The 26281-nt window shown below is 47.0% G+C and overlaps 2 protein-coding genes across 4 annotated transcripts in view; one reads left to right on the top strand and one right to left on the bottom strand.

Annotated features, from left to right (window-relative positions):
* On the top strand, positions 1-21411 carry LOC146756494 (ankyrin repeat domain-containing protein 42-like). 3 transcript variants are annotated; one of them, XM_085524494.1, is made up of 7 exons: positions 1-369; positions 1924-2070; positions 2369-2604; positions 3064-3173; positions 3480-3603; positions 18858-18984; positions 19911-21411. In XM_085524494.1, exons 5-7 carry the CDS (start codon positions 3558-3560, stop codon positions 20203-20205), a joined length of 468 nt encoding a protein of 155 aa, XP_085380620.1. In that variant the 5' UTR covers positions 1-369; positions 1924-2070; positions 2369-2604; positions 3064-3173; positions 3480-3557; the 3' UTR covers positions 20206-21411. The 3 variants fall into 3 exon arrangements, with proteins under 3 accessions (XP_085380620.1, XP_085380621.1, XP_085380623.1); XM_085524495.1 differs by lacking the exons at positions 1-369; positions 1924-2070 and having other exon boundaries at positions 2112-2604; XM_085524497.1 differs by lacking the exons at positions 1-369; positions 1924-2070; positions 2369-2604; positions 3064-3173 and having other exon boundaries at positions 3214-3603.
* LOC146756495 (ankyrin repeat domain-containing protein 42-like) overlaps positions 20420-26281 on the bottom strand; it is a 12375-nt gene continuing 6513 nt past the window's right edge. The window contains exons 6-10 of the mRNA XM_085524539.1: positions 24556-24756; positions 22886-23011; positions 21560-21665; positions 20789-20964; positions 20420-20511 (exon numbers count right to left, since the gene is read on the bottom strand). Coding sequence (XP_085380665.1) covers positions 20420-20511; positions 20789-20964; positions 21560-21665; positions 22886-23011; positions 24556-24756 — 701 coding nt within the window. The remainder of the gene's footprint in view (positions 20512-20788; positions 20965-21559; positions 21666-22885; positions 23012-24555; positions 24757-26281) is intronic.

Below are 26281 nucleotides of genomic sequence, written 5' to 3' on the forward strand. Positions count from 1 at the left end.
GACCAGGCACAGTTAGGGCCAGCTCAGGGCCCAGAGCAGAGGGGGACCAGGCACAGCTGAGGCCACTGCAGGGCCCAGGTGAGAGGGGAACCCAGCACAGTCGGGGCTGCTTTGGGGCCTGGGCCGGAAGGGGGCCCGGCACAGCCAGGGCCTATCCCCCTTTTTTGCACATATGAAATGCTCCCAGCTGTGCTGCACAGCAGAACATCTTTCAATGGAGATGAAAGCCTGTGAAATGAGAGAATCCTTTCTTATTTCTTTCACATTTGTGTTTGTTGACTGCAGTTCCAACCAGGTGGACTCGCAGTGTCTTGCAAGTGACACCTGGAAGCAGGTACAGACTGGAGACACAGCACCCTCAATGTCCAGGTGAGTAACAGCAGCCAAGGAGGCCTTTGGGCTCTGCAGGGTCCAAGTGTGGAGCATTACACACAGGAACAGCTGAGTATAAAGACAGTGGCAGAGCTGCAGAGCTTGCCATAGTAGGGAGGCACAGTGGCTCAGCTCATTTCCCACAGTAACACAGGAAATAAGAGCCATGAGGGAAATGCAGATGCCTTCTGCCCCCATCAGAGGGGAGGAATGAGCTGCACTTCCACAGAGACATTCCTCTCACAGCCACTCACACCTCAGGTGTGGAGGGACAAGCTGGGGCTGCTGGTGGCAGCTGTGGAACACTGCCATCTGTGGTGCTCCATCCTGCCCTGGAGGTGGGCATGTAGAGCTGAGGACCTTTGTCACTGCACAAATGACTGCAAGCAGAGATGTAGCAGAGGGAACATAAAGCATTTAATAACTTATCATACAAAGCAATGAGTAATAGAAATGACAGTATTTCCAACCAAATGTCCCCCATCCTAGCAGTTGTATCTGATCTCTACAATCCCACCCAAACAATTTCCCAGCCCCCTCCAATTCCTCCTCACTATCCCACCCCTGAATTTCCCTCCCCCAGTTCCCACACAGTAATTGCCCACACTAATTACCAGCATGCAGGGCATGGGGAACACCTGTTCCTTGTGTGCAGACACCTGGAAAAAAAAGAAGTGGCAGGGAACGTGGGGTCTGTAGCAGGTTGTGGAGGCTCTGCATAGAACGTAACCCCAGACCACAACCCCATCAGCTGCTGGAGCAGCATCATCCCTGTCATTGGGGGATGTTGCCAGTGGTGGACAGGGACACAGAGAAGCCACACCTTGGTGTAGCTCTGATCTGCTCATGTCCAGTCCAATCCTCTATAGCACTTTCCATCTTCTGTCCTTTGTTCTTAACCGTATCCTTCCTTCTCTTCTGCTCTTTTCCTTTCTTTTAGGTGTCTTACCTGTATCTGCTTTTCCCCTCTTCTGTTCTTTTACTGCTCTGGTCAGCATCCAGTGTCTGCACCGCAACTCTAGGTTTTGGGATGGAGAAAGGTACACAGGGCATAGATTTGTACAAGAAAAGCTCTCTTGCTGTGCCCAACAGATGACAAAAAGGAACCCTCAGGACCACAAAGGCAGCTTGTTTCTCCAAAGGCCACAGCGTAAGCTCGTGTAACTGGGAAGGACTCTGTTATACATCTTTTAAAAGTGCCTTTGAATGAATAATTTTCTGGTCTTGTTTCCAATTGTTGCTCAGAGGAAATGAGGTTTTTATCCTTGTATCTTTGCAGGAAGACAGAGAGGAGGGAACCTGTTTGGTGAAATGCTCAGGTGCCGTTTCCTTCCTTGCACCAACAGCCTGTTTGTGTCCACACGATGCCAGTTGTCCTCCTGACAGTTTCTACCGATCCTTCTCCGAGTCCTTCTGCTAAGCACTGCTATTTCTGTATCCTCGGGGCCCTGTTAGGACTAAAAAGATGAGCGGATAACAGATGGAAGGATCTGGCCTTCTGCTGGGTGATAGCTGCCTGCATGTCCTGTTCCTGCTTTCTCTTTTCCCCAGGTGGCATTGTGCTTCCCAAGGAGCATATGGACCTTTAAGATGGGAGTGCGCAGCAAGGAACACATGGGGTCTCAGCTTCCTTCCTGCCCTGCACCTGAGTGAGAAACATTGTGACCTGCTCAGGAGGCAAGATGTCATGTCAGGGAGGTGTGTTTTCCTTGTTGTTTTTTGTCATCTGTGCTTTGCTTTGCTGTGTGATTTTTTTTCCTTTGCAGTGCTATGGTTTTCTTTCCTATTTGGTGTTTTCTATGTTGTTTTGTTTTTTTTTTAATAAGTTTGTTTCTGTTTTTCCTTGTCTTAGTTTTTTGCTTTTGTTTGATTTATTATTTTTTCTTTGCTTTTATTTATTTATCTTTTTTTTTAATTTTATGTTGTTTCCTAGAATCCTTCAAGGTTTATTTGTTGTTGTTGTGTTTTTCATCTATGCTTTGCTATTTTTCTTTAGATACGCTGTATGAGAACTGTTGAATCACAGCCTGAGCCACTGATTATCACCTAGGGAAAGGACCTGGTCAGCCCTGGTTAGTGCAGGTGATGGCAATGCAGCTGAGTGACTGGAAGGGATGGAGCCTGGCTGCACCTCTCTTACAGCTCATTTTTGAAGGCTGACTGCCCCTGGGTGGTATTTTTCTGAGGATTTCTCCGCTGTGGAGTTTGTTCTGTGCAATTCTATCCTCAGAGGTGGGTGAGCTGTTCTTTCCTTGCCTTTGTAATATGTTCCCATTGTGCCAGTATTTCTGCTATTACAGATACTTTGTGGTTTTTTTTTTTTATATTTCTTTTGTGTGTTTATTTTAAAATTTTGATTCCCTGGTCTTTGGCTTGATTTTTTCTTTATTGGTGTTTGTATTGCTATTTTTTATTTTTTTTCTTTCTTTTGCTGACTCATGTTCTGCTTTACGGTGACATTTGCAAGAGACTGTGAATTCTCCTGGTTAAAACTGCAGTCGGCTTAATCAAATGTGTAAGAAATATATAAGGGCTGCTGAGGCCAGGCTGGAGTTGCATTTCTTTATGAACTGGGGTGTTGCTGTGGATGCGTTTCTCTCCTGTTTTGTCTCTTTTGTGGCAGTTTAAGAATATTTGAACGTGCTATGTCAGTGTTTGTTGCCATCCTGCTTTCTCTTCTCTGTCTTGCAGGTCAGCTCGTGCTGGAAGTTGATGGTATCACTGTATGAATGGAGGTCAGTTTAGGAGCAGCTGCTGATGGAAGGAATCAAGACCAGGCTAATAAATGGAAGCTTCTCCTGGTAAGGTGTCAGAGGTGGCAGTAATGATGTCTGTCATCGTTAAAACCAGAGGGCAGGCTCATCCGAGTGCTTGCTGACTGATACTTCGGAGTATCTCGTTCTCCAGCTGAACGATAAGAAAGCTGAACATGCTGAGCCGTTACAGCTTGTGCTGAAGTTGTGAATGTGCCCCCAGATGTTTCCTTTAGTGGTAAATCATGTTCTGGCACTGTGGTAGCCCTATCTCTGTCATGATCTGGAGCACCGTGTCTTGTTGCGAGCCTTGTGTGCCTGTTTCCATGAACCTTGCTTTCTTTCTCTCTTCAGAGTAAGGGCAGGGTGCTTCCTTGCTTTTGGTGGATTCATCCAGGAGGCTGTTAGAAGGCCAAATGCAATGTTCATTACATGGAGGGACAGGATGGGAATGGACTGTCGTTGTCACCAGGCAAAAGTGAGTTTCTTATGTCATGAATGATATAATTTTGATTATTCAGAGCAGTAGCAGTGTGGTAGAGGATGTCACGAAACCATTTATTTGGGAGCGCAGGGAAGAGTCATGAGAACCGAAACCGTAGTTTCTGTTTTGGCTGTCAAAATGGTGGAGTTTCTTTGGGAGGGCAATAGCTGGGCTTCCTGTTAGCAGGCCCCCTCTGAAAGATTGGGCTTTGCTTGCTGCTTTGCTGTGCCTACCTGCCTGCTCCCTGTGCTTGTTCCTTTTACCTTTCAGTGCTTCTTTTCCCTTGCTTTGATGCTTTTCCCTTTCAGGGCTCCTTTTCTCTTTCAGTGCTGCCTTTGCCCTTTATGTACTCCTTTTCCCTATCAGTGTTACTTTATGCTGTTCCTTTCCCTTTCGGAGCTGCTTTTCCCTTTCAGGGCTGCTTTTCCCTTTCAGGGCTGTTTTTCCCTTTCAGGGCTGCTTTTCTTTATCAGTTCTGCTTCTCCCTTTCAGGGCAGCATTTTCTTGTTCCTTTTCCCTTTCACTGCTGCTTTTCCCTTTCACTGCTGCTTTTCCCTTTCACTGCTGCTTTTCCCTTTCACTGCTGCTTTTCCCTTTCTCTCCTGCTTTTCGCTTTCACTGCAGCTTTTCCCATTCACTGCAGCTTTTCTCTTTTAGTCTTGCTTTTCCCTTTTAGTCTTGCTTTTCCCTTTTAGTCTTGCTTTTCCCTTTTAGTCTTGCTTTTCCCTTTTAGTCTTGCTTTTCCCTTTTAGTCTTGCTGTTCCCTTTCACCGCTGCTGTTCCCTTTCACCGCTGCTGTTCCCTTTCACCGCTGCTGTTCCCTTTCACCGCTGCTGTTCCCTTTCACCGCTGCTGTTCCCTTTCACCGCTGCTGTTCCCTTTCACCGCTGCTGTTCCCTTTCACCGCTGCTGTTCCCTTTCACCGCTGCTGTTCCCTTTCACCGCTGCTGTTCCCTTTCACCGCTGCTGTTCCCTTTCACCGCTGCTGTTCCCTTTCACCGCTGCTGTTCCCTTTCACCGCTGCTGTTCCCTTTCACCGCTGCTGTTCCCTTTCACCGCTGCTGTTCCCTTTCACCGCTGCTGTTCCCTTTCACCGCTGCTGTTCCCTTTCACCGCTGCTGTTCCCTTTCACCGCTGCTGTTCCCTTTCACCGCTGCTGTTCCCTTTCACCGCTGCTGTTCCCTTTCACCGCTGCTGTTCCCTTTCACCGCTGCTGTTCCCTTTCACCGCTGCTGTTCCCTTTCACCGCTGCTGTTCCCTTTCACCGCTGCTGTTCCCTTTCACCGCTGCTGTTCCCTTTCACCGCTGCTGTTCCCTTTCACCGCTGCTGTTCCCTTTCACCGCTGCTGTTCCCTTTCACCGCTGCTTTTCCCTTTCACCGCTGCTTTTCCCTTTCACCGCTGCGTTTCCCTTTCACCGCTGCGTTTCCCTTTCACCGCTGATGTTCCCTTTCACTGCTGATGTTCCCTTTCACTGCTGATGTTCCCTTTCACTGCTGATGTTCCCTTTCACTGCTGATGTTCCCTTTCACTGCTGATGTTCCCTTTCACTGCTGATGTTCCCTTTCACTGCTGATGTTCCCTTTCACTGCTGATGTTCCCTTTCACTGCTGATGTTCCCTTTCACTGCTGATGTTCCCATTCACTGCAGCTTTTCCCTTTTAGTCTTGCTTTTCCCTTTCACTGCTGCTTTTCCCTTTCACTGCTGCTTTTCCCTTTCACTGCTGCTGTTCCCTTTCACTGCAGCTGTTCGCTTTCACTGCAGCTGTTCCCTTTCACTGCTGCTGTTCCCTTTCACTGCTGCTGTTCCCTTTCACTGCTGCTGTTCCCTTTCACTGCTGCTGTTCCCTTTCACTGCTGCTGTTCCCTTTCACTGCTGCTGTTCCCTTTCACTGCTGCTGTTCCCTTTCACTGCTGCTGTTCCCTTTCACTGCTGCTGTTCCCTTTCACTGCTGCTGTTCCCTTTCACTGCTGCTGTTCCCTTTCACTGCTGCTGTTCCCTTTCACTGCTGCTGTTCCCTTTCACTGCTGCTGTTCCCTTTCACTGCTGCTGTTCCCTTTCACTGCTGCTGTTCCCTTTCACTGCTGCTGTTCCCTTTCACTGCTGCTGTTCCCTTTCACTGCTGCTGTTCCCTTTCACTGCTGCTGTTCCCTTTCACTGCTGCTGTTCCCTTTCACTGCTGCTGTTCCCTTTCACTGCTGCTGTTCCCTTTCACTGCTGCTGTTCCCTTTCACTGCTGCTGTTCCCTTTCACTGCTGCTGTTCCCTTTCACTGCTGCTGTTCCCTTTCACTGCTGCTGTTCCCTTTCACTGCTGCTGTTCCCTTTCACTGCTGCTGTTCCCTTTCACTGCTGCTGTTCACTTTCACTGCTGCTGTTCCCTTTCACTGCTGCTGTTCCCTTTCAGTCTTGCTGTTCCCTTTCAGTCTTGCTTTTCCCTTTCAGTCTTGCTTTTCCCTTTCAGTCTTGCTTTTCCCTTTCAGTCTTGCTTTTCCCTTTCAGTCTTGCTTTTCCCTTTCAGTCTTGCTTTTCCCTTTCAGTCTTGCTTTTCCCTTTCAGTCTTGCTTTTCCCTTTCAGTCTTGCTTTTCCCTTTCAGTCTTGCTTTTCCCTTTCACTGCTGCTGTTCCCGTTCACTGCTGCTGTTCCCGTTCACTGCTGCTGTTCCCGTTCACTGCTGCTGTTCCCGTTCACTGCTGCTGTTCCCGTTCACTGCTGCTGTTCCCGTTCACTGCTGCTGTTCCCGTTCACTGCTGCTGTTCCCGTTCACTGCTGCTGTTCCCGTTCACTGCTGCTGTTCCCGTTCACTGCTGCTGTTCCCGTTCACTGCTGCTGTTCCCGTTCACTGCTGCTGTTCCCGTTCACTGCTGCTGTTCCCGTTCACTGCTGCTGTTCCCGTTCACTGCTGCTGTTCCCGTTCACTGCTGCTGTTCCCGTTCACTGCTGCTGTTCCCGTTCACTGCTGCTGTTCCCGTTCACTGCTGCTGTTCCCGTTCACTGCTGCTGTTCCCGTTCACTGCTGCTGTTCCCGTTCACTGCTGCTGTTCCCGTTCACTGCTGCTGTTCCCGTTCACTGCTGCTGTTCCCGTTCACTGCTGCTGTTCCCGTTCACTGCTGCTGTTCCCGTTCACTGCTGCTGTTCCCGTTCACTGCTGCTGTTCCCGTTCACTGCTGCTGTTCCCTTTCAGGCTTGCTGTTCCCTTTGAGGCTTGCTGTTCCCTTTCCGGCTTGCTGTTCCCTTTCCGGCTTGCTGTTCCCTTTCCGGCTTGCTGTTCCCTTTCCGGCTTGCTGTTCCCTTTCCGGCTTGCTGTTCCCTTTCCGGCTTGCTGTTCCCTTTCCGGCTTGCTGTTCCCTTTCCGGCTTGCTTTTCCCTTTCCGGCTTGCTTTTCCCTTTCCGGCTTGCTGTTCCCTTTCCGGCTTGCTGTTCCCTTTCCGGCTTGCTGTTCCCTTTCCGGCTTGCTGTTCCCTTTCCGGCTTGCTGTTCCCTTTCCGGCTTGCTGTTCCCTTTCCGGCTTGCTTTTCCCTTTCCGGCTTGCTTTTCCCTTTCCGGCTTGCTTTTCCCTTTCCGGCTTGCTTTTCCCTTTCCGGCTTGCTTTTCCCTTTCCGGCTTGCTTTTCCCTTTCCGGCTTGCTTTTCCCTTTCCGGCTTGCTTTTCCCTTTCCGGCTTGCTTTTCCCTTTCCGGCTTGCTTTTCCCTTTCCGGCTTGCTTTTCCCTTTCCGGCTTGCTTTTCCCTTTCCGGCTTGCTTTTCCCTTTCCGGCTTGCTTTTCCCTTTCCGGCTTGCTTTTCCCTTTCCGGCTTGCTTTTCCCTTTCCGGCTTGCTTTTCCCTTTCCGGCTTGCTTTTCCCTTTCCGGCTTGCTTTTCCCTTTCCGGCTTGCTTTTCCCTTTCCGTCTTGCTTTTCCCTTTCCGTCTTGCTTTTCCCTTTCCGTCTTGCTTTTCCCTTTCCGTCTTGCTTTTCCCTTTCCGTCTTGCTTTTCCCTTTCCGTCTTGCTTTTCCCTTTCCGTCTTGCTTTTCCCTTTCCGTCTTGCTTTTCCCTTTCCGTCTTGCTTTTCCCTTTCCGTCTTGCTTTTCCCTTTCCGTCTTGCTTTTCCCTTTCCGTCTTGCTTTTCCCTTTCCGTCTTGCTTTTCCCTTTCCGTCTTGCTTTTCCCTTTCCGTCTTGCTTTTCCCTTTCCGTCTTGCTTTTCCCTTTCCGTCTTGCTTTTCCCTTTCCGTCTTGCTTTTCCCTTTCCGTCTTGCTTTTCCCTTTCCGTCTTGCTTTTCCCTTTCCGTCTTGCTTTTCCCTTTCCGTCTTGCTTTTCCCTTTCCGTCTTGCTTTTCCCTTTCCGTCTTGCTTTTCCCTTTCCGTCTTGCTTTTCCCTTTCCGTCTTGCTTTTCCCTTTCCGTCTTGCTTTTCCCTTTCCGTCTTGCTTTTCCCTTTCCGTCTTGCTTTTCCCTTTCCGTCTTGCTTTTCCCTTTTTAGTCTTGCTTTTCCCTTTTTAGTCCTGCTTTTCCCTTTTAGTCCTGCTTTTCCCATTTAGTCCTGCTTTTCCCTTTTAGTCTTGGTTTTCCCTTTTAGTCTTGGTTTTCTATTTCAGTCTTGCTTGTCCCTTTTAGTCTTGCTTGTCCCTTTTAGTCTTGCTTGTCCCTTTCAGTCTTGCTGTTCCCTTTCAGTCTTGCTGTTCCCTTTCAGTCTTGCTGTTCCCGTTCACTGCTGCTGTTCCCGTTCACTGCTGCTGTTCCCGTTCACTGCTGCTGTTCCCGTTCACTGCTGCTGTTCCCGTTCACTGCTGCTGTTCCCGTTCACTGCTGCTGTTCCCGTTCACTGCTGCTGTTCCCGTTCACTGCTGCTGTTCCCGTTCACTGCTGCTGTTCCCGTTCACTGCTGCTGTTCCCGTTCACTGCTGCTGTTCCCGTTCACTGCTGCTGTTCCCGTTCACTGCTGCTGTTCCCGTTCACTGCTGCTGTTCCCGTTCACTGCTGCTGTTCCCGTTCACTGCTGCTGTTCCCGTTCACTGCTGCTGTTCCCGTTCACTGCTGCTGTTCCCGTTCACTGCTGCTGTTCCCGTTCACTGCTGCTGTTCCCGTTCACTGCTGCTGTTCCCGTTCACTGCTGCTGTTCCCGTTCACTGCTGCTGTTCCCGTTCACTGCTGCTGTTCCCTTTCAGGCTTGCTGTTCCCTTTCAGGCTTGCTGTTCCCTTTCAGGCTTGCTGTTCCCTTTCAGGCTTGCTGTTCCCTTTCAGGCTTGCTGTTCCCTTTCAGGCTTGCTGTTCCCTTTCAGGCTTGCTGTTCCCTTTCAGGCTTGCTGTTCCCTTTCCGGCTTGCTTTTCCCTTTCCGGCTTGCTTTTCCCTTTCCGGCTTGCTTTTCCCTTTCCGGCTTGCTTTTCCCTTTCCGGCTTGCTTTTCCCTTTCCGTCTTGCTTTTCCCTTTCCGTCTTGCTTTTCCCTTTCCGTCTTGCTTTTCCCTTTCCGTCTTGCTTTTCCCTTTCCGTCTTGCTTTTCCCTTTCCGTCTTGCTTTTCCCTTTCCGTCTTGCTTTTCCCTTTCCGTCTTGCTTTTCCCTTTCCGTCTTGCTTTTCCCTTTCCGTCTTGCTTTTCCCTTTCCGTCTTGCTTTTCCCTTTCCGTCTTGCTTTTCCCTTTCCGTCTTGCTTTTCCCTTTCCGTCTTGCTTTTCCCTTTCCGTCTTGCTTTTCCCTTTCCGTCTTGCTTTTCCCTTTCCGTCTTGCTTTTCCCTTTCCGTCTTGCTTTTCCCTTTCCGTCTTGCTTTTCCCTTTCCGTCTTGCTTTTCCCTTTCCGTCTTGCTTTTCCCTTTCCGTCTTGCTTTTCCCTTTCCGTCTTGCTTTTCCCTTTCCGTCTTGCTTTTCCCTTTCCGTCTTGCTTTTCCCTTTCCGTCTTGCTTTTCCCTTTCCGTCTTGCTTTTCCCTTTCCGTCTTGCTTTTCCCTTTCCGTCTTGCTTTTCCCTTTCCGTCTTGCTTTTCCCTTTCCGTCTTGCTTTTCCCTTTCCGTCTTGCTTTTCCCTTTCCGTCTTGCTTTTCCCTTTCCGTCTTGCTTTTCCCTTTCCGTCTTGCTTTTCCCTTTCCGTCTTGCTTTTCCCTTTCCGTCTTGCTTTTCCCTTTCCGTCTTGCTTTTCCCTTTCCGTCTTGCTTTTCCCTTTCCGTCTTGCTTTTCCCTTTCCGTCTTGCTTTTCCCTTTCCGTCTTGCTTTTCCCTTTCCGTCTTGCTTTTCCCTTTCCGTCTTGCTTTTCCCTTTCCGTCTTGCTTTTCCCTTTCCGTCTTGCTTTTCCCTTTCTGTCTTGCTTTTCCCTTTCAGTCTTGCTTTTCCCTTTTAGTGCTGCTTTTCCCTTTTAGTGCTGCTTTTCCCTTTTAGTGCTGCTTTTCCCTTTTAGTCTTGCTTTTCTCTTTTCGTGCTGCTTTTCCCTTTTAGTGCTGCTTTTCCCTTTTAGTGCTGCTTTTCCCTTTCCGTCTTGCTTTTCCCTTTTAGTGCTGCTTTTCCCTTTCCGTCTTGCTTTTCCCTTTCCGTCTTGCTTTTCCCTTTCCGTCTTGCTTTTCCCTTTCCGTCTTGCTTTTCCCTTTCCGTCTTGCTTTTCCCTTTCCGTCTTGCTTTTCCCTTTCCGTCTTGCTTTTCCCTTTCCGTCTTGCTTTTCCCTTTCCGTCTTGCTTTTCCCTTTCCGTCTTGCTTTTCCCTTTCCGTCTTGCTTTTCCCTTTCCGTCTTGCTTTTCCCTTTCCGTCTTGCTTTTCCCTTTCCGTCTTGCTTTTCCCTTTCCGTCTTGCTTTTCCCTTTCCGTCTTGCTTTTCCCTTTCCGTCTTGCTTTTCCCTTTCCGTCTTGCTTTTCCCTTTCCGTCTTGCTTTTCCCTTTCCGTCTTGCTTTTCCCTTTCCGTCTTGCTTTTCCCTTTCCGTCTTGCTTTTCCCTTTCCGTCTTGCTTTTCCCTTTCCGTCTTGCTTTTCCCTTTCCGTCTTGCTTTTCCCTTTCCGTCTTGCTTTTCCCTTTCCGTCTTGCTTTTCCCTTTCCGTCTTGCTTTTCCCTTTCCGTCTTGCTTTTCCCTTTCCGTCTTGCTTTTCCCTTTCCGTCTTGCTTTTCCCTTTCCGTCTTGCTTTTCCCTTTCCGTCTTGCTTTTCCCTTTCCGTCTTGCTTTTCCCTTTCCGTCTTGCTTTTCCCTTTCCGTCTTGCTTTTCCCTTTCCGTCTTGCTTTTCCCTTTCCGTCTTGCTTTTCCCTTTCCGTCTTGCTTTTCCCTTTCCGTCTTGCTTTTCCCTTTCCGTCTTGCTTTTCCCTTTCCGTCTTGCTTTTCCCTTTCCGTCTTGCTTTTCCCTTTCCGTCTTGCTTTTCCCTTTCCGTCTTGCTTTTCCCTTTCCGTCTTGCTTTTCCCTTTCCGTCTTGCTTTTCCCTTTCCGTCTTGCTTTTCCCTTTCCGTCTTGCTTTTCCCTTTCCGTCTTGCTTTTCCCTTTCCGTCTTGCTTTTCCCTTTCCGTCTTGCTTTTCCCTTTCCGTCTTGCTTTTCCCTTTCCGTCTTGCTTTTCCCTTTCCGTCTTGCTTTTCCCTTTCCGTCTTGCTTTTCCCTTTCCGTCTTGCTTTTCCCTTTCCGTCTTGCTTTTCCCTTTCCGTCTTGCTTTTCCCTTTCCGTCTTGCTTTTCCCTTTCCGTCTTGCTTTTCCCTTTCCGTCTTGCTTTTCCCTTTCCGTCTTGCTTTTCCCTTTCCGTCTTGCTTTTCCCTTTCCGTCTTGCTTTTCCCTTTCCGTCTTGCTTTTCCCTTTCCGTCTTGCTTTTCCCTTTCCGTCTTGCTTTTCCCTTTCCGTCTTGCTTTTCCCTTTCCGTCTTGCTTTTCCCTTTCCGTCTTGCTTTTCCCTTTCCGTCTTGCTTTTCCCTTTCCGTCTTGCTTTTCCCTTTCCGTCTTGCTTTTCCCTTTCCGTCTTGCTTTTCCCTTTCCGTCTTGCTTTTCCCTTTCCGTCTTGCTTTTCCCTTTCCGTCTTGCTTTTCCCTTTCCGTCTTGCTTTTCCCTTTCCGTCTTGCTTTTCCCTTTCCGTCTTGCTTTTCCCTTTCCGTCTTGCTTTTCCCTTTCCGTCTTGCTTTTCCCTTTCCGTCTTGCTTTTCCCTTTCCGTCCTGCTTTTCCCTTTCCGTCCTGCTTTTCCCTTTCCGTCCTGCTTTTCCCTTTCCGTCCTGCTTTTCCCTTTCCGTCCTGCTTTTCCCTTTCCGTCCTGCTTTTCCCTTTCCGTCCTGCTTTTCCCTTTCCGTCCTGCTTTTCCCTTTTAGTCTTGCTTTTCCCTTTTAGTCTTGCTTTTCCCTTTTAATCTGGCTTTTCTATTTCAGTCTTGCTTTTCCCTTTTAGTCTTGCTTTTCCCTTTTAGTCTTGCTTTTCCCTTTTAGTCTTGCTTTTCCCTTTTAGTCTTGCTTTTCCCTTTTAGTCTTGGTTTTCCCTTTTAGTCTTGGTTTTCTATTTCAGTCTTGCTTGTCCCTTTTAGTCTTGCTTGTCCCTTTTAGTCTTGCTTGTCCCTTTTAGTCTTGCTTGTCCCTTTTAGTCTTGCTTGTCCCTTTTAGTCTTGCTTGTCCCTTTTAGTCTTGCTTGTCCCTTTTAGTTTTGCTTGTCCCTTTCAGTCTTGCTGTTCCCTTTCAGTCTTGCTGTTCCCTTTCAGTCTTGCTGTTCCCTTTCAGTCTTGCTGTTCCCGTTCACTGCTGCTGTTCCCGTTCACTGCTGCTGTTCCCGTTCACTGCTGCTGTTCCCGTTCACTGCTGCTGTTCCCGTTCACTGCTGCTGTTCCCGTTCACTGCTGCTGTTCCCGTTCACTGCTGCTGTTCCCGTTCACTGCTGCTGTTCCCGTTCACTGCTGCTGTTCCCGTTCACTGCTGCTGTTCCCGTTCACTGCTGCTGTTCCCGTTCACTGCTGCTGTTCCCGTTCACTGCTGCTGTTCCCGTTCACTGCTGCTGTTCCCTTTCAGGCTTGCTGTTCCCTTTCAGGCTTGCTGTTCCCTTTCAGGCTTGCTGTTCCCTTTCAGGCTTGCTGTTCCCTTTCAGGCTTGCTGTTCCCTTTCAGGCTTGCTTTTCCCTTTCCGGCTTGCTTTTCCCTTTCCGGCTTGCTTTTCCCTTTCCGGCTTGCTTTTCCCTTTCCGGCTTGCTTTTCCCTTTTAGTCTTGCTTTTCCCTTTTAGTCTTGCTTTTCCCTTTTAGTCTTGGTTTTCTATTTCAGTCTTGCTTGTCCCTTTTAGTCTTGCTTGTCCCTTTTAGTCTTGCTTGTCCCTTTTAGTCTTGCTTGTCCCTTTTAGTCTTGCTTGTCCCTTTTAGTTTTGCTTGTCCCTTTCAGTCTTGCTGTTCCCTTTCAGTCTTGCTGTTCCCTTTCAGTCTTGCTGTTCCCTTTCAGTCTTGCTGTTCCCGTTCACTGCTGCTGTTCCCGTTCACTGCTGCTGTTCCCGTTCACTGCTGCTGTTCCCGTTCACTGCTGCTGTTCCCGTTCACTGCTGCTGTTCCCGTTCACTGCTGCTGTTCCCGTTCACTGCTGCTGTTCCCGTTCACTGCTGCTGTTCCCGTTCACTGCTGCTGTTCCCGTTCACTGCTGCTGTTCCCGTTCACTGCTGCTGTTCCCGTTCACTGCTGCTGTTCCCGTTCACTGCTGCTGTTCCCTTTCAGGCTTGCTGTTCCCTTTCAGGCTTGCTGTTCCCTTTCAGGCTTGCTGTTCCCTTTCAGGCTTGCTGTTCCCTTTCAGGCTTGCTGTTCCCTTTCAGGCTTGCTTTTCCCTTTCCGGCTTGCTTTTCCCTTTCCGGCTTGCTTTTCCCTTTCCGGCTTGCTTTTCCCTTTCCGGCTTGCTTTTCCCTTTTAGTCTTGCTTTTCCCTTTTAGTCTTGCTTTTCCCTTTTAGTCTTGGTTTTCTATTTCAGTCTTGCTTGTCCCTTTTAGTCTTGCTTGTCCCTTTTAGTCTTGCTTGTCCCTTTTAGTCTTGCTTGTCCCTTTTAGTCTTGCTTGTCCCTTTTAGTCTTGCTTGTCCCTTTCAGTCTTGCTGTTCCCTTTCAGTCTTGCTGTTCCCTTTCAGTCTTGCTGTTCCCTTTCAGTCTTGCTGTTCCCTTTCAGTCTTGCTGTTCCCGTTCACTGCTGCTGTTCCCGTTCACTGCTGCTGTTCCCGTTCACTGCTGCTGTTCCCGTTCACTGCTGCTGTTCCCGTTCACTGCTGCTGTTCCCGTTCACTGCTGCTGTTCCCGTTCACTGCTGCTGTTCCCGTTCACTGCTGCTGTTCCCGTTCACTGCTGCTGTTCCCGTTCACTGCTGCTGTTCCCGTTCACTGCTGCTGTTCCCGTTCACTGCTGCTGTTCCCGTTCACTGCTGCTGTTCCCGTTCACTGCTGCTGTTCCCGTTCACTGCTGCTGTTCCCGTTCACTGCTGCTGTTCCCTTTCAGGCTTGCTGTTCCCTTTCAGGCTTGCTGTTCCCTTTCAGGCTTGCTGTTCCCTTTCAGGCTTGCTGTTCCCTTTCAGGCTTGCTGTTCCCTTTCAGGCTTGCTGTTCCCTTTCAGGCTTGCTGTTCCCTTTCAGGCTTGCTGTTCCCTTTCAGGCTTGCTTTTCCCTTTCCGGCTTGCTTTTCCCTTTCCGGCTTGCTTTTCCCTTTCCGGCTTGCTTTTCCCTTTCAGTGCTGCTTTTCCCTTTCAGTCTTGCTTTTCCCTTTCAGTGCTGCTTTTCCCTTTCCGTTTTGCTTTTCCCTTTCCGTCTTGCTTTTCCCTTTCCGTCTTGCTTTTCCCTTTCCGTCTTGCTTTTCCCTTTCCGTCTTGCTTTTCCCTTTCCGTCTTGCTTTTCCCTTTCCGTCTTGCTTTTCCCTTTCCGTCTTGCTTTTCCCTTTCCGTCTTGCTTTTCCCTTTCCGTCTTGCTTTTCCCTTTCCGTCTTGCTTTTCCCTTTCCGTCTTGCTTTTCCCTTTCCGTCTTGCTTTTCCCTTTCCGTCTTGCTTTTCCCTTTCAGTCTTGCTTTTCCCTTTCAGTCTTGCTTTTCTCTTTTAGTGCTGCTTTTCCCTTTTAGTGCTGCTTTTCCCTTTTAGTGCTGCTTTTCCCTTTTAGTGCTGCTTTTCCCTTTTAGTGCTGCTTTTCCCTTTTAGTGCTGCTTTTCCCTTTTAGTGCTGCTTTTCCCTTTTAGTGCTGCTTTTCCCTTTTAGTGCTGCTTTTCCCTTTTAGTCTTGCTTTTCTCTTTTAGTGCTGCTTTTCCCTTTTAGTGCTGCTTTTCCCTTTTAGTGCTGCTTTTCCCTTTTAGTCTTGCTTTTCCCTTTTAGTCTTGCTTTTCCCTTTTAGTCTTGCTTTTCCCTTTTAGTCTTGCTTTTCCCTTTCCGTCTTGCTTTTCCCTTTCCGTCTTGCTTTTCCCTTTCCGTCTTGCTTTTCCCTTTCCGTCTTGCTTTTCCCTTTCCGTCTTGCTTTTCCCTTTCCGTCTTGCTTTTCCCTTTCCGTCTTGCTTTTCCCTTTCCGTCTTGCTTTTCCCTTTCCGTCTTGCTTTTCCCTTTCCGTCTTGCTTTTCCCTTTCCGTCTTGCTTTTCCCTTTCCGTCTTGCTTTTCCCTTTCCGTCTTGCTTTTCCCTTTCCGTCTTGCTTTTCCCTTTCCGTCTTGCTTTTCCCTTTCCGTCTTGCTTTTCCCTTTCCGTCTTGCTTTTCCCTTTCCGTCTTGCTTTTCCCTTTCCGTCTTGCTTTTCCCTTTCCGTCTTGCTTTTCCCTTTCCGTCTTGCTTTTCCCTTTCCGTCTTGCTTTTCTCTTTTAGTGCTGCATTTCCCTTTTAGTGCTGCTTTTCCCTTTTAGTGCTGCTTTTCCCTTTTAGTGCTGCTTTTCCCTTTTAGTGCTGCTTTTCCCTTTTAGTCTTGCTTTTCCCTTTTAGTGTTGCTTTTCCCTTGTAGTGCTGCTTTTCCCTTGTAGTGCTGCTTTTCCCTTTTAGTCTTGCTTTTCCCTTTTAGTCTTGCTTTTCCCTTTTAGTCTTGCTTTTCCCTTTTAGTCTTGCTTTTCCCTTTTAGTCTTGCTTTTCCCTTTTAGTCCTGCTTTTCCCTTTTAGTCCTGCTTTTCCCTTTTAGTCCTGCTTTTCCCTTTTAGTCCTGCTTTTCCCTTTTAGTCCTGCTTTTCCCTTTTAGTCTTGCTTTTCCCTTTTAGTCTTGCTTTTCCCTTTTAATCTGGCTTTTCTATTTCAGTCTTGCTTTTCCCTTTTAGTCTTGCTTTTCCCTTTTAGTCTTGCTTTTTCCTTTTAGTCTTGCTTTTCCCTTTTAGTCTTGCTTTTCCCTTTTAGTCTTGGTTTTCTATTTCAGTCTTGCTTGTCCCTTTTAGTCTTGCTTGTCCCTTTTAGTCTTGCTTGTCCCTTTTAGTTTTGCTTGTCCCTTTTAGTCTTGCTTGTCCCTTTTAGTCTTGCTTTTCCCTTTTTATTCTTGCTTTTCCCTTTCAGTCTTGCTTTTCCCTTTCACTGCTGCTGTTCCCGTTCACTGCTGCTGTTCCCGTTCACTGCTGCTGTTCCCGTTCACTGCTGCTGTTCCCGTTCACTGCTGCTGTTCCCGTTCACTGCTGCTGTTCCCGTTCACTGCTGCTGTTCCCGTTCACTGCTGCTGTTCCCGTTCACTGCTGCTGTTCCCGTTCACTGCTGCTGTTCCCGTTCACTGCTGCTGTTCCCGTTCACTGCTGCTGTTCCCGTTCACTGCTGCTGTTCCCGTTCACTGCTGCTGTTCCCGTTCACTGCTGCTGTTCCCGTTCACTGCTGCTGTTCCCGTTCACTGCTGCTGTTCCCGTTCACTGCTGCTGTTCCCGTTCACTGCTGCTGTTCCCGTTCACTGCTGCTGTTCCCGTTCACTGCTGCTGTTCCCGTTCACTGCTGCTGTTCCCGTTCACTGCTGCTGTTCCCGTTCACTGCTGCTGTTCCCGTTCACTGCTGCTGTTCCCGTTCACTGCTGCTGTTCCCGTTCACTGCTGCTGTTCCCTTTCACTGCTGCTGTTCCCTTTCACTGCTGCTGTTCCCTTTCACTGCTGCTGTTCCCTTTCACTGCTGCTGTTCCCTTTCAGGCTTGCTGTTCCCCTTCAGGCTTGCTGTTCCCTTTCAGGCTTGCTGTTCCCTTTCAGGCTTGCTGTTCCCTTTCAGGCTTGCTGTTCCCTTTCAGGCTTGCTGTTCCCTTTCAGGCTTGCTGTTCCCTTTCCGGCTTGCTTTTCCCTTTCCGGCTTGCTTTTCCCTTTCAGTGCTGCTTTTCCCTTTCAGTGCTGCTTTTCCCTTTCAGTGCTGCTTTTCCCTTTCAGTGCTGCTTTTCCCTTTCCGTCTTGCTTTTCCCTTTCCGTCTTGCTTTTCCCTTTCCGTCTTGCTTTTCCCTTTCCGTCTTGCTTTTCCCTTTCCGTCTTGCTTTTCCCTTTCCGTCTTGCTTTTCCCTTTCCGTCTTGCTTTTCCCTTTCCGTCTTGCTTTTCCCTTTCCGTCTTGCTTTTCCCTTTCCGTCTTGCTTTTCCCTTTCCGTCTTGCTTTTCCCTTTCCGTCTTGCTTTTCCCTTTCCGTCTTGCTTTTCCCTTTCCGTCTTGCTTTTCCCTTTCCGTCTTGCTTTTCCCTTTCCGTCTTGCTTTTCCCTTTCCGTCTTGCTTTTCCCTTTCCGTCTTGCTTTTCCCTTTCCGTCTTGCTTTTCCCTTTCCGTCTTGCTTTTCCCTTTCCGTCTTGCTTTTCCCTTTCCGTCTTGCTTTTCCCTTTCCGTCTTGCTTTTCCCTTTCCGTCTTGCTTTTCCCTTTTAGTCTTGCTTTTCCCTTTTAGTCTTGCTTTTCCCTTTTAGTTTTGCTTTTCCCTTTTTAGTCTTGCTTTTCCCTTTTTAGTCTTGCTTTTCCCTTTTTAGTCTTGCTTTTCCCTTTTAGTCCTGCTTTTCCCTTTTAGTCCTGCTTTTCCCTTTTAGTCCTGCTTTTCCCTTTTAGTCCTGCTTTTCCCTTTTAGTCTTGCTTTTCCCTTTTAGTCTTGCTTTTCCCTTTTAATCTGGCTTTTCTATTTCAGTCTTGCTTTTCCCTTTTAGTCTTGCTTTTCCCTTTTAGTCTTGCTTTTTCCTTTTTGTCTTGCTTTTCCCTTTTAGTCTTGCTTTTCCCTTTTAGTCTTGGTTTTCTATTTCAGTCTTGCTTGTCCCTTTTAGTCTTGCTTGTCCCTTTTAGTCTTGCTTGTCCCTTTTAGTCTTGCTTGTCCCTTTTAGTCTTGCTTTTCCCTTTTAGTCTTGCTTTTCCCTTTTAGTCTTGCTTTTCCCTTTTAGTCTTGCTTTTCCCTTTTAGTCTTGCTTTTCCCTTTTAGTCTTGCTTTTCCCTTTTAGTTTTGCTTTTCCCTTTTTAGTCTTGCTTTTCCCTTTTTAGTCTTGCTTTTCCCTTTTAGTCCTGCTTTTCCCTTTTAGTCCTGCTTTTCCCTTTTAGTCCTGCTTTTCCCTTTTAGTCCTGCTTTTCCCTTTTAGTCCTGCTTTTCCCTTTTAGTCTTGCTTTTCCCTTTTAGTCTTGCTTTTCCCTTTTAATCTGGCTTTTCTATTTCAGTCTTGCTTTTCCCTTTTAGTCTTGCTTTTCCCTTTTAGTCTTGCTTTTCCCTTTTAGTCTTGCTTTTCCCTTTTAGTCTTGCTTTTCCCTTTTAGTCTTGGTTTTCTATTTCAGTCTTGCTTGTCCCTTTTAGTCTTGCTTGTCCCTTTTAGTCTTGCTTGTCCCTTTTAGTCTTGCTTGTCCCTTTTAGTCTTGCTTGTCCCTTTTAGTCTTGCTTTTCCCTTTTTATTCTTGCTTTTCCCTTTTTGTCTTGCTTTTCCCTGTTTTTTTCCCCTTTCACTTCTGCTTTTCCCTTTTAGTGCTGATTTTCCCTTTTAGTGCTGCTTTTCCCTTTCACTGCTGCTTTTCCCATTCACTGCTGCTTTTCCCTTTCAGTCTTGCTTTTCCCTTTCAGTCTTGCTTTTCCCTTTCACTGCTGCTTTTCCATTTTAGTCTTGCTTTTTCCTCTTATTCTTGCTTTTCCCTTTCACTGCTGCTTTTCCCTTTTAGTCTTGCTTTTGTCTTTTAGTTTTGCTTTTCCTATTTTGCACTTGCTCAGTGTAAGCACTGAGATGAGGCCAACCCCCAGCTCACTACATCCTCCCTTCAGGAAATTCTAGAGAATTGTGGCACAGGACATTCTGACTGTTAGACTGTTATAATCCCTGCAGTGAAACCACAGTTGAATGCTCATTGTTTCTGAGCGCAGTGTGCTGTGCAGGTGTATCTCAGCATCTGCTGAGCGTGGTTACTGCTCTGTGTGTGACTTTTTCCCATGCTGAACATCAGCATGAATGTCTTCAGCTATTTCCATGCATTTTACTTACCTGTTGAATCCTGTCTTACAGTAAGGGCCTATCGCAGGATTCAGGAACTTCAGCAACTTCTGGAAATTTCCTACAGCAACTACAGACAGCTGGGAGGAATAACTGAGGAGGAGAGGAAGATGAAAAAAGAGGAAAAGGAGTTTAAGAAGTAAGGCCAACATTATAATGTGTTCCATTTTAGTGCATTTTTTAAGGGTACTTTACACTCAGATTGCTTTGGCCTTTCTGCCTTTTTCACTTAGTGAATTTAGCCAGGCTTAAAAGAAAAGGACTTCAGGCCATTTGTGGGCTCCTGCCATGAGGATCAACACTGCAGTACAACACAAATGACTGATGGCTCCATTCTTCTTGTGCTTGTGCAGGATGACAGCCTGCACAAGAAGACATCCCTAACTCTACCTCTGCCTGTCAAACATTTGGCTATGTGCTGTTCTTAGTCACTGTAGATGAACATGTCCTTAACGTGCTTGGGCCTCCTCAAACCCATGTCACAAGTGATGTGCAATTAGTGGAGGCCAGAGAGCATCATCTCTAGGTCCATCCCTAGGACCTTCTGAAACTGAAGTAGTGGTTCTCAGGTGGTCAATTGCTGTTATATATAGGTATAGATCAGAATTAGGTCTCAGCTAAGCAGTTTCGGGAATTTAATAGTGAATTTAATAGCCACTGTGAATGTGACTGATGTGACCTGTGCAACTGGCTCAGCCAGTGCTTCAGCTTCCTTTTAGAAGTGTCATGCAGTCTCTCATTTGATTGTTCCAAATCACTTTGGAAAGTGTGCACAGGAGCCAGCTGCTGCTGGGGGCGGAGCTGGGTTTCGTCCCATCCGGAGCCCGGTGCTGGTTCGCTGCGCAGGGAGACGTCTCCATCTCGCGGTCAGAAGAGTCAAGCACAGCTGACTCTATGGTAGTCAAAGCAGTCGACGCAGGAGCTTTTACAAAGGGTCCCGAGCCAGGAGTACGCTGCATTTGAGCTGTTTTCTGCTCTCACTAGCCTGTTCCTTAAAACACTCTTGGAGCGGACTGGGCACGGCTGGCTGTTCTTGATGCTGTTTGTCCCCTTTGTGTTTTGCAGGACTGTGAGGGAGCTGGAGGCTCAGCTGGAATCCGAGCGAGTCAGGAGGGAAAACCTGGAGAGCCAGCTGGATGGCTGCCGAGCCGAGATCGGCCGCCTCAGGGAGAGCCGGGATAGAGCCCGCAGCCCTGCTGCTTTGCCTCCGGTTAGTGGGATGGATGGCAGCCCTGCTGCTCTGCCTCCGGTTAGTGGGATGGATGGCAGCCCTGCTGCTCTGCCTCCGGTTAGTGGGATGGATGGCAGCCCTGCTGCTCTGCCTCCGGTTAGTGGGATGGATGGCAGCCCTGCTGCTTGATCTTGCTAAGATTGTGAGGTGTGGTGCAAGGAAATTCTGGAGTGAGTATGTTAACAGCTTTCAGCTTGGGACACTGAAGTGAGCTGCAGCCTTTGCTACATTCTGAACTGAGAGGTTATCAGTTTGTCCCGGACAGAGAATATGAATTCTCTGTATTTAGAAAAGGGAGTGAAATGGTCCTTGAATGCTTCCATGGTGACTGGCTGCTGGCTGTTCATCTTGCTGGGTAGCTGATGCCCAGTTCAGACTGGACTGGGGACTTTAGGAGTTGTCCCCCCATTCCCCAGCTGCCACAGGTCATAGCAGCTACCACGCATATTGCAGGATCACTCTTTTGCATCAGAACTCTCCTTCAGAATGGGTTTATTCTCCCCCCTTTTTGCCCCAGGCTGGAAATAGAGTTAGTGGAGGCCTGTATTACAGCATTGCTGTGTGCAGTGGCTGAATTCAACAACTGGTCTCATGTCATCTTAATTATCAAACCCACTGACAGCAAAGCAGGTGCAGATAGGTTGACTTACTTAGAAAACAGAACTAATTCTTCTGCCTGTTGGAATAAGGAGTGAAGAAAGACAGTGCTTACTGCGTGCATTCCTTTTCTCTTCTGTATCCAGGATTAAGTCTTCTTTGCTATCTGTACTCCCTTCCACACCATGTCTTTCAAAAAATGCTATGTTGCTTGCATCCAGTTCTTCATCACTAGAGTTACCATCTCCAGTTCTTTGGGTCAAAAGTTCCACAGCTGCTAGCTGGGCAAATCTGCACAGAGAACAGTTAACCTACACTGATATAACCCTGTAAGCTATAAGCACACAGCCATGCCCCCCACATAAGATAGAAACTCTAAAACACTTTGTGTTCCTGTCCAGAGGACAGTGTTTCAGGATCTGAGGAAGCATTAGTGCACAAACCATGAGCAGCAATCTCCTTTCCACAGCGCTCTGCCTCACTGAAATCTTATTACAGCGACTCCCACTTCAGAAACATGTTTTGCTTTGTAGGATTTCTTAACTGAATCTCATCAGCAACTACATTACTTTTATCAAATAAAAATCAACCAGCCTTCTCTAGCTCCCATTTCCTCTGTACAGCTGGAGCACACAGGTTCGCAATTTTCCTTTTGCAGATCCAATAGTTTTCATCTTTCATGCCTGACCTTGCTCAAAATAAATAAGTAAAAAATAAACGTTCAGACTTTTACAGCTACGATGTGGCTTTGCTTATCAGTGTAGTTCAAGGGCTTGATTAGTTCTTGCTTCATCACCAAAAATCAGGAGTAATTACAACAAAGCTGACTTGATATTTAAATAGTAAAATAAATGTTGAAGAAAAGAGCTGTGGCATGTACTGCTACCTCTTGGCTACGTCCTTTGGAGTCTGTCCAGCATCATCTGTAATGTCACAGTCAGCCCCCATTTCAATCAACCACTGCAAGCAATGGATATGCCCTTGTCCTGCAGCTGGGGGAAGAAAGGTAAACACAAGTCAGCCATGTACAGCAGCGTTTTGAACTTCCTACTTCCCCTTTCTGTCATGGTTTAACATGACATAATTTGGGTTCATTAAGACCACAAAGGAGAGATGCTATTTCAGAGAATATGTGAGTATATTGATTTTTAGGGAATATCACACAGAGTGGGTTTGAACCTTTTTCTGGTCCCTGAAATGTACGTGCAACTCTTTCTGTACGTGAGCTTTCTGTACTAAATGTTCTCAGTCCCATGCATCAGCACGGCTACTGCCCACAATGCATGGTCCCCAGTAATGATGTCTCACATATGGAAGATTGTCCTTGGCATGTCTGGCTGAAACCAGTGAGCCTTTCTCTTAAGGTAAAACAGATCTGCCTCTGACAGCACCCCACTGGGAGATGTGTCAGACTAAAACAAGGAAATGTACTGATAATCAGCCATAAAAGTTCTCCGTAACTGAAACACTGGAGGTGAAGTTTGGGGGTGAAACAATTGTTGGCTAGAAACTATCCAAGAAAAGGTAGTGGGAAGAAATGTGAAGGAATGTAAAGTTTTTCTCTACATGTTTTAAAAAATTCTGCCATTTTTTCTCTGAGCAAAACGAATTATGGGAAATTGTGTTAAAAGCATATTACAGGAATACCTCTATCTTTTCTTTGCCATTTCTATTTGGATACAAATTGTTTTCTTTTTAAAACAAACTGTTAATAGCAGGACTAGGGGAAATGGTTTTAAGTTAAAAGAGGGAAGATTTAGGTTGGATGTTAGGGGGAAGTTCTTCACTAGGAGAGTGGTTAGGGCCTGGAACAGGCTGCCCAGGGAGGCTGTGGATGCCCCGTCCTTGGAGGTGTTCAAGACCAGGTTGGATGGGGCCCTGGGCAACCTGATCTAGTAAATGTGTATGTTTGGTGGCCCTGCCAGGCAGAGGGTTGGAACTACATGATCCTTGAGGTCCCTTCCAACCCGGGTCATTCTGTGATTCTGTGATTCTGTGTTCTATCTTGACTTCAGCTTGGTTATTTTGTTGTTAAAGTGACCCCTGCATATGCATATGTCATTAAATGTTTTTCAAGGTTGCTCCTTCAGGCCTTCAGAAAATGAGATGCTGGTTTTCATTAAGTTTATCTAATGAGCAGCCAGTTGAAAATGTAAGTAAAGAAGCCAGCAATAAACAGTAAAAAGCTCAAACACTGATCATAATTACTGACCTTTGTGCATGAGAGTGGATCCCTTATCATCCTGCTCATTAATATTGATTGCTCCACAACTCACTAATCTTCTGAGTTCTAACAAGTCCCCTCTGAAAGCAGCGTCATGAGCTGGGAAATCTAAAACTGAAAATGAAATGCATGTTTCTGAGCAGATGCCAGTAATTCCACTAAACGTGCTCATATTTGTCTCAATTTGCATCTTTGATAACAACTCACTCACAGGCATTCCATAGCAAGGTTAATGCACCTTTAATTAGCTAAAATGCAGCTGCATATCTAGGATTGTTCATCACAGACTTGACTAAACTTCACTTGGTTATGTCTACAGGCATCTTATACAGCTGAGTGATTAATTTCACAAATCTGAACTAAGAAGTATACCTTTATTTTATAGCTAATGTTTATTACTGGCGGTAACAGTAGTCATCTACCTATTCAGATTTCCATAGTCTAAACAAATACATAAACTATACTACTTCTCCCCCTCTACTCAGCTCTTGTGAGGCCCCATCTGCAGTACTGCATCCAGGCCTGGGGTCCCCAGTACAGGAAGGACATGGAGCTCTTGGTGTGGGTCCAGAGGAGGGCCACTAAGATGATCAGAGGGCTGGAGCATCTGTCCTATGAGGAAAGGTTGAGGGAACTGAGCTTGTTTAGATTGGAGAAGAAAAGGCTCAGGAGAGACCTTGTTGTGGCCTTCCAGTCCTTGAAAGGAGCATATAAACTGGAGGGGAAATGGCTGTTTATGAGGGTGGACAGTGATAGGACAAAGGGGAATGGTTTTAAACTGAGGCAGGGCAGATTTAGGTTAGATATTAGGAGGATATTTTTCACACAGAGGGTGGTGACGCACTGAACAGGTTGCCCAAGGAGGATGTGGATGCCCCATCCCTGCAGGCATTCAAGGCCAGGCTGGATGTGGCTCTGGGCAGCCTGGTCCGGTGGCTGGTGACCCTGCACATAGCAGTGGGGTTGAAACTGGATGATCACTGCAGTCCTTTTCACTCCAGGCCATTCTATGATTCCACGATTCTTGTTTAAAAACTATTCATGCAGGCCATTTGATTTTCTGGTTATTTTTTATAGGTGGAGAGTGTTAGTGTTTATACCTGTAAGCACAATGACAAAAGACTAGCAGATAGGGAAATCATGTGTCTGGGAATAGTAGAGAGGTGAAGGTGCAGTGCTCATATCCTTGTTCTGTTCAGCGTCCTCCTCTGAAACCTCACCACCCTCGTGTCCTTTGCTATACTGACTGCAGTAGTATTCCTGGTTAGCAAGTAACCTTAATTTCAGTGGGATCTTTCCAGGCTAAGCAGTTATTGAGAATCATGAACAGGCAAATCTGCAAACTCATTGATTCTGGATCTCTGCTGGAGTCTAGGCAGAATATGGGCAACTTGGTACAACAACTCATATTGCAACACAATGTGAGAAGCTTTATTCTGATTATTGTAAATACTATTTATGAAGTTGAGCAGAGTATCCCAGTCTAGCTGTCAGTAAGAGCCACAAGCATCCTAAGCAACAGTCATACCTTACAATAGCAATATATAAAGGTTATAGTTCTGCTTATACAAGATTTCAGAATCGAGTGCTTCATAGAATTACTATGTCTATTTTAACAGTAAATTTTAATCAACTTTTAAGATTTGATGCCTACTCACCTTCCTGTGTCTCTGGATGCTCCCCCTCTTTTTCCACACTGTCAATATATTGCAGAATATTGTCTTTATAGAACCTCTCAGCCAAGTCCCTTGGAGTCTCTCCATGGTCATTCCTTGCTTTTAAAGTGTGCATAACACTGGCCATTTTACTGACCAGGAACTTAAAGCAATGCAGGTGTCCTTCCACTGCTGCCAAATGAGCTATGGAACAAGGGGAAACCAAGTATGTTAGAGCAGGGTATTGCTGACCACCAGGAAGGCAGTGTTTCCACCAACTGTTAGATCTAGTGTCCAACACTGCACAGTGGGAGGGAGCAGGCAGCTGGATACGGAATGCTCAGCTCCTATCCAGGACAGAGTTCAGCTATAGGCAAAGGAGGTAAAAGAAAGCTGTCAAAAACAGGATCTGAAAAGAAAATGCCCTGTCAGAGCTGACTGCAGCCAACACATCATGACACTGCCAAGAGACCCCAGAGCAACAACTAGGGATGCACTGGTGGGGTCTTCTGTTCCCCATAGAATGTTTACTCCTTAGCAGCTGTGATCTGGCCTCTCTCTCCTAGATAAGACTACAGAGGGATTGAAAGAGGAGTCTTTGGTTAGGAGTTAGGGCACCTGTTTCAGTCCCACATCCATTGCACCACTCCCAACAAACTGCATCACACCTCTGCAGCTCCATTACTTCACCTTATAAAATGACAGTGACATTCACTTTATTGGGAAGAGCTTTGGAGGTACGTCCCCTGATATTCCCATTAATATGTAGATGTATTCAATGCACTATTACAATTTTAACATTTACAGTTGTGGAGAGTTGTGTGAGCAGGAGCTGTTCTGACCCAGCGCAGCACTGACTGCTTCCCTATATGGCAGAAGTGCTCCCTCCCCTGTCCTTTAGGCTACTCTGAGCTTTAGTTATTCAACACCAGTAGAGTGCCGGGCCTGTAGCAAAGTAAGAGGTACAAAATATATGTTTGTTATTATGTAATAAATCATAGTCTCCAGTCCCATCAATGGGAAGAAGTTGCAAAATAAACACAGTTATTATGCAACATATTATCACCCCATGTATTAACTCAATATAGATTATCACCCCACGTATTAACTCAGTATGCATTATCACTCCATCAAAATGCTCTGACTGACATTCTGTGGGCAAAAGAGTTATGTATTTCTGATTATCTTCATAGTTGCTAATGATGTATCCAGGACAAGTCCCCTAAGCTAACTTCTGGCACATCACAGAATCACAGAATCACAGAATTATCAAGGTTGGAAAAGACCTAGAAGATCATCTAGTCCAACCATTCCCAATACTTCCTGGCTAAATCATATTCCTCAGCACAACATCCAAACATTCCTTGAACACTCCCATGGTTGGTGACTCCACCACCTCCCTGGGCAGTGCATTCCAATGCCTCATCACCCTTTCCGAGAAAGTAATACTTCCTAATGTCCAGCCTGAACCTCCCCTGGCGCAGCTTAAAACCATTCCCTCTAGTTCTATCACTGATTACACGAGAGAAGAGGCCAACCCCCAGCTCACTACAACCCCCCTTCAGGAAGTTAAAGAGAGCAATAAGGTCTCCCCTGAGCCTCCTCTTCTCCAGGCTGAACATGCAAAAGTTGCAGTGTTACAATTCTTGAGCTTTAGGAGCATAGATTTGCAACCTCAGTAAATTCCTGTCAGTACTTTCAGATTAAATTATAGCACTGGCCAACTAAT

The sequence above is a fragment of the Coturnix japonica genome, chromosome 27, assembly GCF_054131305.1.
Source record: "Coturnix japonica strain WE chromosome 27, WE-NBRP24, whole genome shotgun sequence".
NCBI lineage: Eukaryota > Metazoa > Chordata > Aves > Galliformes > Phasianidae > Coturnix > Coturnix japonica.